The sequence below is a fragment of the Chionomys nivalis genome, chromosome 12, assembly GCF_950005125.1.
Source record: "Chionomys nivalis chromosome 12, mChiNiv1.1, whole genome shotgun sequence".
Classification (NCBI taxonomy): domain Eukaryota; kingdom Metazoa; phylum Chordata; class Mammalia; order Rodentia; family Cricetidae; genus Chionomys; species Chionomys nivalis.
The window spans coordinates 47,427,169-47,441,483 of record NC_080097.1 but is presented as its reverse complement, the minus strand read 5'-3'; the positions used below and the strand labels follow the sequence as shown (position 1 = coordinate 47,441,483).

The 14,315-nt window shown below is 40.9% G+C and overlaps 1 protein-coding gene across 1 annotated transcript; it reads left to right on the top strand.

Annotated features, from left to right (window-relative positions):
* Window positions 1-447: 447 nt before the first annotated feature.
* On the top strand, window positions 448-13,289 carry Pbk (PDZ binding kinase). The gene is given in 8 exon segments (XM_057786685.1): window positions 448-566; window positions 3,699-3,776; window positions 6,874-6,967; window positions 7,922-8,064; window positions 8,738-8,907; window positions 10,105-10,234; window positions 12,242-12,415; window positions 13,057-13,289. Coding segments are annotated over 7 exon segments (1,002 nt in total). The 5' UTR covers window positions 448-566; window positions 3,699-3,718.
* The last annotated feature ends 1,026 nt before the right edge of the window (window positions 13,290-14,315 follow it).

Here is a 14,315-nt window from a genome sequence, read left to right as displayed (position 1 = left end):
GTTTGGGTAGATTTGCCTTCAAAACAGGCACACACTTTAGGGTTTGGGCCAACATCTGTTCTTCCGAAGGCCTGATACTTCCTATAGAACCTTTCCAGCCATTCCTCTGGAAGGTCCCTTCTCTTTGGCATCTGTCAAACCTGGAAGCCCAAGCAGAGCAAGACGGATTGCACGAACGAACGCAGGAGTTCTGACCCTAGTGCCGCCCCGTAGTCCGCGGCGGGATCTTTGAAAGTGCGCGCGTCCTGAAGGCGGCGGCGGTTACTGGGAGCTCCAGTAACTGTCCCTGCACTTCCCGGAGCCGCTGTCCCGACAGCTTTGAGCCAGCTGGCGGGTTCTGACCTAGTGCCAGCCGGCGCGGCGCGACCTTTGAAAACGCCGGAACGCTGCGGCGGTTAGAGCGAGTTCCTGCACCTCCCGGACTAGGTAGGTGTGGCTGTGGTAAGGGAAAGCGTGGTGGACTCGAGGGAGGACAGCGGACGGGAGGAAGACAGTCGCGAGGGGTGCACCCGGGACCCAGAGGACAGCGGCTGAGGAGCTCTGCCGGGAAGGACAGCTGACTGCGGGTACGCAGCGGGCGGCCGGGGGAGGGTCGAGGGAGGACCAAGGGGAAGACAGCGGACGGAGACTAGGGGAACCCCCTTGGAACCATCGCGCAGAGTCTGACCCTGAGCTCCTGGGTCGCGGGGAGTTTGGGGGTTCAGGGAGGAAATCACCGCTTTCTCCATGGAGGAGACGGGGAAGCACCTTTCAGCGAATGCTTCTGATTTTTAAGCTAAGGCCACAGTAGAAAGGGTAGGGATGTGACCAGGGGCAGTAACCCATTGGGTACAGTCCGTGCCCAGCACGTATGCAGCCCTGGGTTCCTTCTTCAAGACCAAGAGTGCCTGTGGCCCCAGCACTAGGGAGTGGAGATTGAAGACAGGGCAAGAATTTGGCTGTGAATAGTTTCCTTCACGGGGGAATATTGATTTTTTTTTGAAAAATATATTCACATACATACATGAAAATTCATAGTGGAACCCATAACCTTGTAGAGTTAGCATATCCTAATAAAAGAATACTTTTGAAAAGTCAAGCACTATTAAACAATATTATAAAGTTATAGGCAGGAGCGCTGGAGAGTTGATTCAGTAATTAGAGCCCGCACTGCTCTTGGGGGACAGGGCTGACCTGGTCCCCAACCCCGGTGAGGAGTGACCCAACAGGTTCCTGTAATTCCATCCTTCACCTCAGGCACCTGTATTGCTGTGCATATACCACCCACCCCCTTGCCACACACAGCTACATAATGAAAAATGAAATGTTAAAAGCAGTTATTAGATTAACCAAGCATGGTGTACGCTTGTGTTATCATTCCCTTGGGAACTGAAGCAAGAGGGTGTAACATCGGGTATACACAGGCTGCTCAAGGCCGGTTAAGCTTGGGTGAAACCCAGATTCAACAGAACAAAACATGACCAGGGCTTAGCAAGTAGATCCACCAGCTCTATCAAATGTGCCCTTTGAACCCTAAGCCTCAAGGTGATGTGGTTTAAAGTTAGTATAGTTACTTAACAGTGAACATCTACAGAAAGTATATACAGACCTAAGACAAAGGCTCAAACTCAGCCAGCAAAGAAAAATACCATCAGACAACCAGAATGGGTGGGACATAGCATATTTTGGTATAAATAGTGTTAAGTGGAAGGTAAGGTAGTTTTGAATGTTCAGAATGTAAGGGAATATTGGGCCTGGAGAGATGGCTCGGTGGTTGAGAGCTGACTACTCTTCCAGAGGACCTAGTTCAATTCCCAGCAACCACATGGTAGCTCACAACCATCTGTAATGAAGTCTGGTGTACACTGTATACATAAGTAAATAAGTCTTTAAAAAGAATGTAAGGGAATGATGAAACATTTAGATCTAGATATTTTAATCTTTTTTGTTTGTTTGGTTTTCTTGAGAGAGGGTTTTTTTCTATGCTTATCTTTGGAACCTGTGTTAGAACTTGCTCTGTAGCCCAGGCTGGCCTTGAACTCACAGGGATCTGCCTGCCTCTGAATGCTGGGATTAAAGGCGTGCAGCCATCACCACCCGGCTGGTGTTTTAATCTTTTAAAAACATGGTGCATCTTTGTAACCAGTCTTCAAGCTGCAAGAACATGGACATTGATATTCTCCAGGCCACTCTTTGCCAAGAAATTTGCACATGGCTTGTATTCTACAGGCTGATTTGTTCCCTCCATTTCCCAAACTGGGTGCTGAGGGTTGCACCCATTCTCAACTAGGAAATCAGTGATACCCAATCTCTGTTGATAAGCCCACAAAAATCACGTCTTCAGCTTTGTTCAAGATCTATATTTGGCTGTTTGACCTTTCCTCCAGGATCCAACAAAGCATTCACAAATGAGCTCCCAATATCCCATACCCTCTTTTTTTTCATTTGTTCAATCTAGAAAGCCTCCCACTCCCACCCCCCTATTTTTTAAACTTTTTTTTCCGTAGCCACAGTTAAGTCATCGGGAAATCATGACATTTTCTGGACAGCTTTAGACATGCGCCATCAATGGAAGCCTATGCGTGGCTTTCTAGATCTGGTTTTGTTCACTTAGCATGTTTTCTTGGTTCATTTGTATTGTCCATAACAATACTTTGTTCCTTTGTATGTGGATGCCACACTGTGCTCTGCACTCAACACCTAAGGAGTACTTGTCTTGTCTGTCTGGACTGTTGGGAGTGTTGCTGTTTGGATGCAGTTTTCTCCTTTTGTTTTGTTTGAGGCAGGGTCTCACTGTTGCCCAAGCTGGTTTTAGCCTCCAAGTGTTGGTATTAGAGGTACACATACAGGCTTGTCTTCAAGGAAAACGAGACCTGTTTGTAACTTCTCCTGAGAAGTGTGAGAGGGAAACGTACTGCTTACCTTTATGTTTTGGCACTGGGGATGGAACTTACGGCCATGTGCACGCTAGGCTAACACTCTCACACTGCGCTGCATTCCCAGCTCTTGTTTACTTTTTTGAACTAGGTATTTTTTAATTCAAGTTTGTATTTTTAAAGTTTTTCTTTTTTTTTTTTTTAAACCAGGTGGTGGTGTCACACACCTTTAATTCCAGCACTTGGGAGGCAGAGACAGGCAGATCTTTGTGAGTTAGAGGTCAGCCTGGTCTACAGAGCAAGTTTCAGGACAGCTAGGACTACAAAGAGAAACCCTATCTTGAAAAACCATATACGTATATATGTAAATAAATAATTAAATTTTTTATATAAAATGTTATATACACACACACATATATATACACACATACATATGTTGAATATGTGTGTGGGCAGGTGTGTGCCACAGTGTGTGTGGAGGTCAGAAGACATCTTGTGGGAATTGGTTTTCTGTACTATATATGGGTTTCAGGAATTGAACTCAAGTTGGCTGGCTTGGCAGTAAGTGCCTTTTCCTTCTGAGCTTTATCTCTGGCCTCTAAGTATACATTTTATAGTTAAAACCACAACCCCTAGTCACTGATAGTATGAGTATTACATGAGTAAGTACTTGTATCTCTGGGTTTCAGTTTTACCATTGTAAATAAAATTGGATGAAGTATTTGCTGAGGTTATTTTCAGGTCTCAAATTGTATATTTCCGTGATAAAGTGATGTTATGGGATTCTTCTTCTGAGTGTTGTTCTTTATGGCTGCATTATAACTTAGCTTGTTTTCATTATAGGACCTAAAGTGATTGCTACAATGGAAGGAATTAATGATTTCAAGACACCAAACAAATTGTCTGAAAAAAGGAAATCTGGTAAGATTGCAGAAGTAAGACCTTTTCTTGTTGCTGTTTCTACTAGAAAAGTTTTAGTGTTTGCTCCTTGTCATTGTCTGTGAACAGTCACGGCATTGGTTATCATAACCACGCTAACCATAACGGAGCTTCTAATAGTGTGGGCTAGACATGGTTGTTCTTGATTTTAGGTTCTTCCTGGTGATGGCCTTCTGACTTGAACCAGGTGTTCGCAGGCAGCGGTTCCCCCCCCAGGAGGAGATTCCTAGGATTCCTCCAGGAGTCAAACTTCGGGCTTGCATAGCAAGCATTTTTACCTGTTGATACCTCTTAAAGATTGTTTAGGATATTTTTTGTTTGTTTATATTTTTCCAGACAGGGTTTTTCTGTGTAGTCCTGACTGTCCTGGAACTGCTCTGTAGATCAGGCTGGCCCCGAACTTAGAGATCCTTCTGCCTCTGCCTTTTGAGTGTTGAGAACAAACCACCACCTGGCTTGTTTAGGATATTTTTTTTTGTATGCTGTTTTATTGTATGTTACAACCAGTGTATATAAAATAGTTAAACCTCATGAAGCAGAAATCCACGAAAGCTCAGAGAGGTGGACATTACGGACTGACAAGTACAGACTATGTAGTATGGTACGTGCTAGAGGAGCTTCTGTACAGACTTGAGATCTAGTTCTCTCAAATACCCACGGGTTCATGAGAAGTGGTTTGAGAAACCTCAAGATGTATGATGACAAAAAATGAGCAGACTTCCTGGGATCTGAAGGGATTTCCAGTCAGCAGAGGGTCATGTTTAGGGTATCTTAAATAGTTGGTCATGTGTAGAGTAATAGAAATTTTAGCAATTTTTTTCCTACTGCGATCTCTCTAACTTTAAACATCACTCTGTTTCCCTGGGTCAGCACGCTTTTGAATAGAAGTGCTAGTAGGCATATTTGTGTGGTTCCCAATGCAGCTTAGATGTGGTTGTTCACAGATGCATTTATCAGGCTCCAGCCCCTCTCTTGCCTCTTGAGTTCTGAAATTATAGCGTGTGCTCCCACCCCCAGCCCATGAGGACCTTTAAGAACATCTCTTTATCCCTCGGTGTGCCCAGACTGCCCTTTACATCAGTGGGCATCTTTCTGAGATGTGTATCTGGTTTATGATTTGCTGTTCTGCCGTCCTTGTCAATTGGTGGTATGTTTTGATTGGTTTATTTTTCTTCTGGCATGAACCCTGGTTTTTGCTTCTTTAATACCTGGTAATTTTGATTAGGTTGGTAGATATTTTATGTCATTGAGTGCTGGATTTTGTCACTCTACAGTGTGTTTGGTTTCATGAAGTTCCAAAGCTTATTTGGCTGAATGATTGTGACCCTGTGCCTTTTGAGGCTGGCCTTTAAGCTTTCTTACAGACTTTGCTTGGACTAAAAGTTAGCAGTAGTATTGAATAGTTACCCTTTAGAGGGCTTTACATAACAGTTGGCTACAGAGCCACCTCATCTGGCTCCTAGACTTCCATTGCTTTCCTGGCTTGGGGAAATACTACCCAATAGGTGTGCAGCTAATATTAGCCAAGCACTTTACTGGAAATCTTTTGTTTTGTTCATTGTCTTATAGCTCCCTCCTGTGTTCTGCTCCACAGCTTCCAGCTACCTCTGCTCTCTGTCTCTGTGGTTTGACAGTATTGTGCTGTTTCCTCTGCTTAAGCCTGGGACTGCCTTTCAGGGCATGGGGTGATGATAGGGCTTACTTCATCAGTTCGTCTTTGCTCAGAGGTTGCAGCTCTGCTCTGCCTCTTGCCATGCATCTGAAAACTATTTTGTCAGGTGTTGCAGTTCACAGAGAGAGCAGCTCCAAGAGCAGCTTATTCCTGACCAGAAGCAGAACTGCCTCATCCTTGTAATAAGTATAGAATGCTCTGAATTAGATTTGTTTCGTTTTTGTTTTTGCAGATGCCAAAGCAAATTCAAACATATGTGTCAATGGTGTGTGTGTCTCCTTGGGCACATGTCACGGGATCAGGAAACTATGTAAAAGGCCAAGTTGTACATAGTTCCAGGCGTGTTCACCTGTGGCACACAGGTCATATGTACCCCAGGACAGCTATGCGTGTGTCCCAGCACAGCATCATAAAAGTACTTAAAACATTACAAAGTTTTCTTGCAATTTTCTATTTTTGTGTTTGTGCATAGAGTGCTGTTTTTGAGCATGATCTTTGTAGATGATGTGTCACAATGTCACAAAGTTGACCTTCCTGGTAGACACTGAGGACCACATTGGGATTTGCTCATGCTTGCTTGTTTGATTTCCTTCTTTATTAGCTCTTTAAGATATATTTTTATGAGTGTGTGTGTGTGTGTGTGTGTGTGTGTGCGCGCGCGCACTTGCCACATGCTTGTGGTTACCCTTGGAGGCCAGAAGAAGGCATTGGATTCTCTAGAAGTTGGAATTACAGATGGTTGTAAGCTGCGTGATGTGTGTGCTGGAAATTAAACTCTGGTCCTCTGTAAGAGCAGCAAGTGCTCTTGACCACTGGGCCATCTTACCAGCCTCTATATTCGTTATTTTTAAATAGCCCTTTAAGAATGTACAAAAAGGACCAGGCAGTGGTGGCAAACATGTTTAAGCCCTGCACTCAGGAGACAAAAGCAGGCAGATATCTGTGAGTTTGAGGCCAGCCTGGTTTACAGATCAAGTTCCAGGACAGACAAGGCTACACAGAGGAAATCCTATCTTGAAAAAAAAAAAAAAAACTAAAAAAGGACCAGTGGGATGGCTCAACAGGTTGACCTAAGTGTAATTAAGTGTAATTTGTCCAAACAGAACCAAGTTCAAAAGCTGTCCTCTGACTCCCATGTGTGTGCCATGGCAGTCACATCTGCACACACACCCACACACACACAGTAATAATTAAATAGATTTTTTAAATTAGCTTGTATGCCCCCAAACAGACCATTTTCGTTAGTTACTGTGAGTTACAGAAATAGCCTTGGTCAAAGGTACTCGTGTACTCTGTAAAGAAATGATGCTGTCACTAATCTTACCACAGTGCTTTCAGACTGTCAGGATACTTTGTGCTGCTGCTGTTTTCAAGTGCTAAGTGCTGGCTCTTGTCTTTGATTTTTAGTATTATGTTCGACTCCATATGTAAATATCCCTGCCTCTCCATTCATGCAGAAGCTCGGCTTCGGGACTGGGGTCAACGTGTACCTAATGAAAAGGTGAGTGCAGGATTTCCAGCTTGTGGGACTTAGGTCCATGTGCTTGCCTTGGGCAAGTTCCTCCCTCCCCACACCTGAAGGCTACATTCCAGTTCTCAGAACCCTACAACTGTGGGAGCTCTGCCCCAGCACTTCACACACACACACACACACACACACACACACACACGCATTCCTCCTGGCGGGTTATTAGAATGAAGTAGCTTAGCCCTTTTCTGGCTTCGCTAAGATGGTGAAGTGGTGGCAAGATCCTAGAACATGGCTTTGGATGTGGTGTAGAATCGCTGTTGTTTGTGGGGAGTTGAAATAGTGAAGATGTCACGGATGGGGGACCTTTGGCAGTTTAATGGCTGTAGGGAAGGGATGTAGCCCTAAGGAGCTACCCTCGCCCCAGGAGATGGCCTTGTACCCACGTACTAAGTGGACTTAGCAGGCCTAGTGGATAAAGAGCGCATGAGGATTAGAGGGGAGGGGACAGAAAGTATATTTGATCAGAAAAATATGTATATGAAATTTCAAATAATAAAGGAGAGCATACCATTATATACAGACTTTTTTGAGTATCTCCTTAAATTTCTTTAATATTAATTATAGAATCTTGTAACTCATATAGGTAAAGTGTTTGATAAAATAGTAGACTGACATGCCAGGATAGAAATGTTAGAAAATTTTTCTAAAATTCTAACAAAAAGAGCAGTTTTTGTTTAATTGTACTTTTATAAATTCATAACATTCCATGTTTATCTTTAATCCTTTAATCCCTTCTCAGAGCTGAGATGTCAGGTGCTGTTCAGTGCATCAAGACTCACTGACTTAGTCCAAACAGAAATGCAGCAGGTGTCGATGATCTAAAGAATTTTATGTATTTTTAAATACATATATTTCTCTGGAGTCAATTTGGGGACTTTTAAAATTCATTGTGTACCTTTTTAAATTTACATGTGTATATTTTAGATCTCCAAGAGGGTTGTCTCATTCTCCTTGGGCTGTGAAAAAGATCAATCCTATCTGTAATGATCATTACCGAAGTGTGTATCAGAAGAGACTGACTGATGAAGCTAAGATTTTAAAAAACCTTCATCATCCAAACATCATAGGTAAGTGCAGGTTGACTTGATGGTGGTATGCGGTAGCACAATGTTCTGTAGTTCTAGAAACAGTATAGATGCACTCTGAAGTGATTATCCTAGTAAAGATAAAGTTAATGCGATTGTCTAAAGTGGGTGGAGAGATGCAGCAGCGGTAGGAGGACTTGCCGCACTTGCAGAGGACTCAGGTTCAGTTCTTGGCAAACGCATGGGGCTCACAACTGTCCACGGGGGATCCACTGTCTTGACTTTCACTGGTACCAGGCACACCTGTGATGCACATTTATTCACACACATAAATCTAAGAACATCCATCATTTAAGATGCACATATTTTAGATCTTTAAGTGCTTGTATCTCTCTAACCCTTGTGGAGTTGAAGTGTAGTCATTTGGTGCAGGTGCTGTGAGGATTTCAGGACATTTACATTTATTAAATGGGTTCTTACATTGTCTTCACTTTGCATTTTTGATACTAATGGGGATGGTGGGATCATTCTATTTACGAAAGCATATTAAAACTGTTTTGATCTGGGTGCTAGACACGCTTGAAGGCATTGAAATTATAGCTATGGGTTAATTTTGTAAATGATAGCTGTCTCATTTTGTTAGTTCAGGTCCAAGTTACATTACCGAAGAAGCCCTGGTTTCCAGACTAATAGAAGAATGTCACATTTTCTTAAGGGTATCGTGCCTTTACTGAAGCCAGTGATGGCAGTCTGTGCCTCGCTATGGAGTATGGAGGCGAGAAGTCTCTGAATGACTTAATAGAAGAGCGCAACAAAGACAGCGGGCGCCCCTTTCCAGCCGCTGTCATTCTCAAAGTTGCTCTGCACATGGCAAGAGGGCTGAAGGTAACTGTGCTATATTTCAAATAGCTTTGGACAACTATGACGAACTTAAACATGGCTTATACCTGTGCTGCTGTGTTTTTGGATAGATACAACATAAGGGAAGGGAGGAAATGTATATACTAACTAAACACCAGTAGAAAACTACTGGTGACTCACAGTGTAATGATGATAGTGATGCCAGGGTTACATGCTAAAGTTTCGTATGAAATTGGTTTATGGAGCAAATTGGGAAAAAAACATTGTAAATACATTCAGTACAATTCAGTACATTTATAGATAACTTTAAGTAGGACAGAGCTGGGCATGGTGGCACACACCTTTAATTCCAGAGAGACAGAGGCAGGCAGATCTCTGTGAGTTCGAGGCCAGCCTGGTCTACAGAGTGAGTTCCAGGAGAGCCAGGACTACACAAAAACCCTGTCTCAAAAAACAGAAACAAAAGGAGAAACATCTAAATTACTTACTGATGGCTTTAATTATGTATATATAATGAAATCAATAATGCAACCATGTTGGGGCCTATTCAGCACATGATGTAAGCACTTCAGCATTTGCAGCAAGCATAGAAGCTCCTGTGGAAGGGCAGATCAAAGCAAGAATGGTCTCTCCCTTCTAAGCTGGGTTCATAGTATAGAGCCATTTTGCAGCACTCTTCAAAATGTGACTATAATTACGTACACCCCAGAAGGAGTTCATGTAGAAAACATAATATAGCTCTGGGGTACATCTCTGCATCTGCACATGATTATATAGTGTCCTCATGTCACCTGCTATTCTTGTATTACATCACAATTTCAAAATTTAAAACTATTGGCCTCAAGTGAAATTGGAGTGTTTTGAAATCTGATAGGAAATTATATGGGCTTTAAGAATTCAGACATCTTTAAGGAAAAATTTAAATGACATGGCCTGTCCCCTTCCTGAATTCACACACTGAAACAAATAAGTCCAGTTCACAAAGAGAATTCAAGTCATTGCTATTTGTTTGTTTGTTCTCCCCTCCCTCCGAGACAGGGCTTCTGCCCTGGCTGTCCTGGAACTTGCTCTGTAGACCAGGCTGCCATGCACTTAGAGATCCTTCTGCCTCTGCCTCCCAAGGTGTGTGCCACCACTGCCTGACTCAAGTCATTGTTTTATTAAAAGAACTTTTATTAGTTTTTTTTCTACTCATGTATTTGATTGTTTTTACCATTTTAGTATCTGCATCAAGAAAAGAAGCTGCTTCATGGAGACATAAAGTCTTCAAATGTTGTAATTAAAGGTGATTTTGAAACAATTAAAATCTGTGATGTAGGAGTCTCTCTGCCATTGGATGAAAATATGACTGGTAAGTAACATTGTTTTAAATTCATACAAATTTTGAATTCCTGATTTTGCATTCTACAACATAATAAACCCACATGGTTTAAAATGAACTGTTTATGAAAAGTGTGTAATACAGAGTGTCTTTGGTGTTTTGCTTCCTCTGAGTGCCCAGCTTCTTCTGTTGCTACATGGACTGTCAGATTCAGTCTTTCCAGTCTTGAGTCTGTGCCCACACAGCTCTTACTAGTTTGGATTTTACTTGAATAACTTTGGGAAAGACACACCCACCAGACTAGAACTTCCCCAGCTTCTGGATAATCAGGACTATTATAGCTTCCCTTTTCTCTTCAGATGTTTCTCTACTTGTACATCTATTGAAAGCCTCAAAGAAGAATTTTGAAGATAAGATTCTTTGATTAAACAAACTGCTTGTTTTTCTCCCCTATTGTTTGGAAGTGAATTATAAGCATTTTGTTTTCAATTCTATCCTTGTATAAAATGGAGATTATAGTAATGAAATACTAAAGAATTCTATTTTTAGGGTAATTTTAACACTGTCCAGTGAATTTGATTTATCTTAGAGAAATAGAGTTTTTACACATATAAAGGAAATTTTGCCTTAAGGAAGATGTCATAGAATACTGGACAAAGGAATTAAATTAGATTTCTAACAAAATATTTAGGAGAACCTTGAGTTTTGGGAGTTTGGCAATGAAAATTTATGTAGTTATTGGAGGGTCATTGGGCCACTGTTGGCTGCTTCCTTGTCAATGGAAGGAATAAGAAAGATAGGAACAAAAGTCACTGGGAAATGTTAATAAAGCCAAAAGCTGGACTATGGAAAAATAAATTCTCTCAAGATTGAGAAAAGAGAGAACATAGCCACCAATATGAGGCGTGAAGAGGGTCACAGATGCATGCTCTACACTTGTGTAAGGACTATTACAGACAGCCATATTTCACTAAATATGACAGCCTACATGAAAATGCAGTATCAGGAGAGATGGCTCAGAGGTTAAGAGCACTGGCTGCTCTTCCAAAGGTCCTGAATTCAATTTCCAGCAACCACATGGTGTTCACAACCATCTATAATAAGACCTGGTGCCTTCTTCTGGTGTGCAGGCAGAACACTGTATATATAAAAAATAAATAATGCAATTATCAAAATTGATATAAGAACTAGAAAATCCAAAAACTAGTAAAGAGACATTGATTTTAGAAGAAAAGTGGTACTAGAGTGGCTGTCCATTGTATTCCTATATACTAGTAAATAACAAGAAAATGAAAAGTTAAAAATTCCACTTATAACTCCAATATATTTAAAAATCCAAGAAAAAAAAATGAATAAATCCATTAAGTCTAAGCCTCTAGTCTGGAAGCTATAAAGCATCACTAAGGTGGAACCAGATAAAGAAGGATCTGTATATTTGAAGACTTGATACTATTGAGATGTTCTTTGCAGATTGATCTAAGAGTTCATTATTTTCTAATTAATTTTTTTGCTTTTTTTTTTTTTTTTTTTTGTTTTCTTTTGGCTTTGCTCTTCTATTGAAGCTGACAAAAGGTCTTTAGACTGCAAGGGGCTGTGAGTGGCAGATACTTTCAAGGCCAGTCTGACTGAGCTCCTGACTTAGCAGTTATGGAAGCACTGAAATGCCATTTGGCTTTCAGCCTCTGTGATATTAAGAGCTTACAAAAAACCCAAAACCTAGACATGAAGTAGTCTGCTGTGTCACACCGCTTATAAGATGGTCTGGCTTGTGTCTTGAAGTTTGACATCTATCTATACTCTAAATTTCTCTTACTTTCTAAGAGAACTGTTTTCTTACCAACTGATGAGATTTTAATACTTCCTATTCTGATAAGGGACAGATCCTTTATAGTGAGGTTGGATATAGTGATTAACTTATGAACTCCCTACATAAATGAGTTTTGCTTGTGTTGTTTTGTTGGTTGCTTGCCTTTCTCCATGATCTTTAACAACTGTTCTTATGACTATTCTACTTGTAATTTTGTGTGTGTGTTTTAGTGACTGATCCTGACGCCTGTTATATTGGTACTGAACCATGGAAACCCAAAGAAGCGTTGGAGGAAAATGGCATTATTACTGACAAAGCAGATGTGTTTGCTTTTGGCCTTACTCTGTGGGAAATGATGACTTTATGTATTCCACACATCAATCTTCCAGATGATGATGATGAAGGTATAGATACAAATAGGTTTTAACATAAATCTGAATTTCTTTCTGGTAATTAGTACATAAAATTGTCTTTTCATTAAGTTAAAATTCAAATACCAAGTTGTTTAAGATTATAGTAGTACTGTGATCATTTGGCTATATTTCTTATACAAATGAAATACAGATTGAGAAAAGGGGTATTATGTATGTAACCTCTCCACTCATGGGTTCTCATTTTTCTTTAATAAACTACATTTACTGGATGGATAGGTGGGGTATCTAGTTGAAACAAGTTTCCTTAACTTTTTTTTTAATTAATTAATTTATTTATTTATTATGTATACAATATTCTGTATGTATGTATGCCTGCTGGCCAGAAGAGGGCACCAGACCTCATTACAGATGGTTGTGAGCCACCATGTGGTTGCTGGGAATTGAACTCAGGACCTTTGGAAGAGCAGGCAATGCTCTTAACCTCTGAGCCATCTCTCCAGCCCCTCCTTAACTTCTTGGTGAAGAGAAAATAGCGAATATCTGTGACAGGAATAGTTGAACAGACTACCTGTGGTCTGGGTAACCCTGCCTTGCTGCAGGACGTAAGCTGTTGAGCTGTTCCATGACCTACACGATTTTGCTTGTTTTCATTTCTAACTCCTCATGTGCAGATACAACCTTTGATGAGAGTGATTTCGATGATGAAGCGTACTATGCCGCTCTGGGGACCAGGCCATCCATCAACATGGAGGAGCTGGATGAATCCTACCAGAAAGTCATTGAACTCTTCTCTGTGTGCACTAATGAGGACCCTAAAGATCGTCCTTCTGCTGCACACATCGTTGATGCCTTGGAACTGGATGTCCAATGATGCTGTTTGTGGTGGTCTAAACATGAAGCATAGCTTGTATGTGAACTATTGACTCAGATGCATTTATTTATTTAGTTACTGCAGTGGCTAGACACTGGATGTGGCTTATTTTAGGACCACTGTACTGTTAATATTTGCATAATTTTCTGACATTATTTTATATAAGCATTTATTATACTGGATAGATAGTCTGTGAAGTTTAAAACTAACTCTCCAGGTACTTAGATGCTGCCCCTGATTTAAAACACTAGTCACCCTGTCTGAGGTGACTTTAGAATCAAGGGACCATTGCTTTACTAAAGATCTTTTTAGGTGTTCATTAGTGGGTCATGAAAAATTTACCTTATACAGTACAAAGTGAATCTGCATCTGTTCAGTGTCCAGCTATATAGCTGGCCTGTTGGTTCATGTGCTTATTAAATGTTCCCTGGAGCTTAAAAACATGGTTCAGAAGAGTAGCTCCTAGGGTTTTCAGACCCTGGTTACAGATGTTTTGTATCTCTTCACATCTTAGTGTCTAACTCATTGAATATTTTTATTCAATGTATTTTGTTTTTATTGACTGTATCTTAAGTCTTTCAAAGTTGTGATGCAAGAATTAATAAAGGACAGTTTTGATACCAGCCACCTCAGCATTACCTTCTGTTCTTGTGTTGCCACGGAACTTGGGTTCAGTTTTTATTGAAACCTTGTTTTCTTACGTATAAAGTGAGATTAAGTTGGATCAATTGAGTCACAGCTCTTTGGAATTGCCAGAATTAACTGACTTGGTAAAACCAGGTGATGTACTGAGACATAGCTACAGATAGACTCTTAGGTAATTCAGCAACAGATCATTAATTAGCATATTGTCCATCAAAACAGTGTGAAAGTGACAGCAATTTGAAAGTTTACTTATGGAAAAAAGATTCAGTACTTACCTACCCTTTCTCTGATGTATCATTTTTAGTATGTTTGCTCAAGTGACCTGCTTACAGACATAAAGCATGAATTGGCTCTAACACATAAACTGGTACTTTGAGTTTTATTCCCAGTTCCTATGGATACCCCATTGTCCAT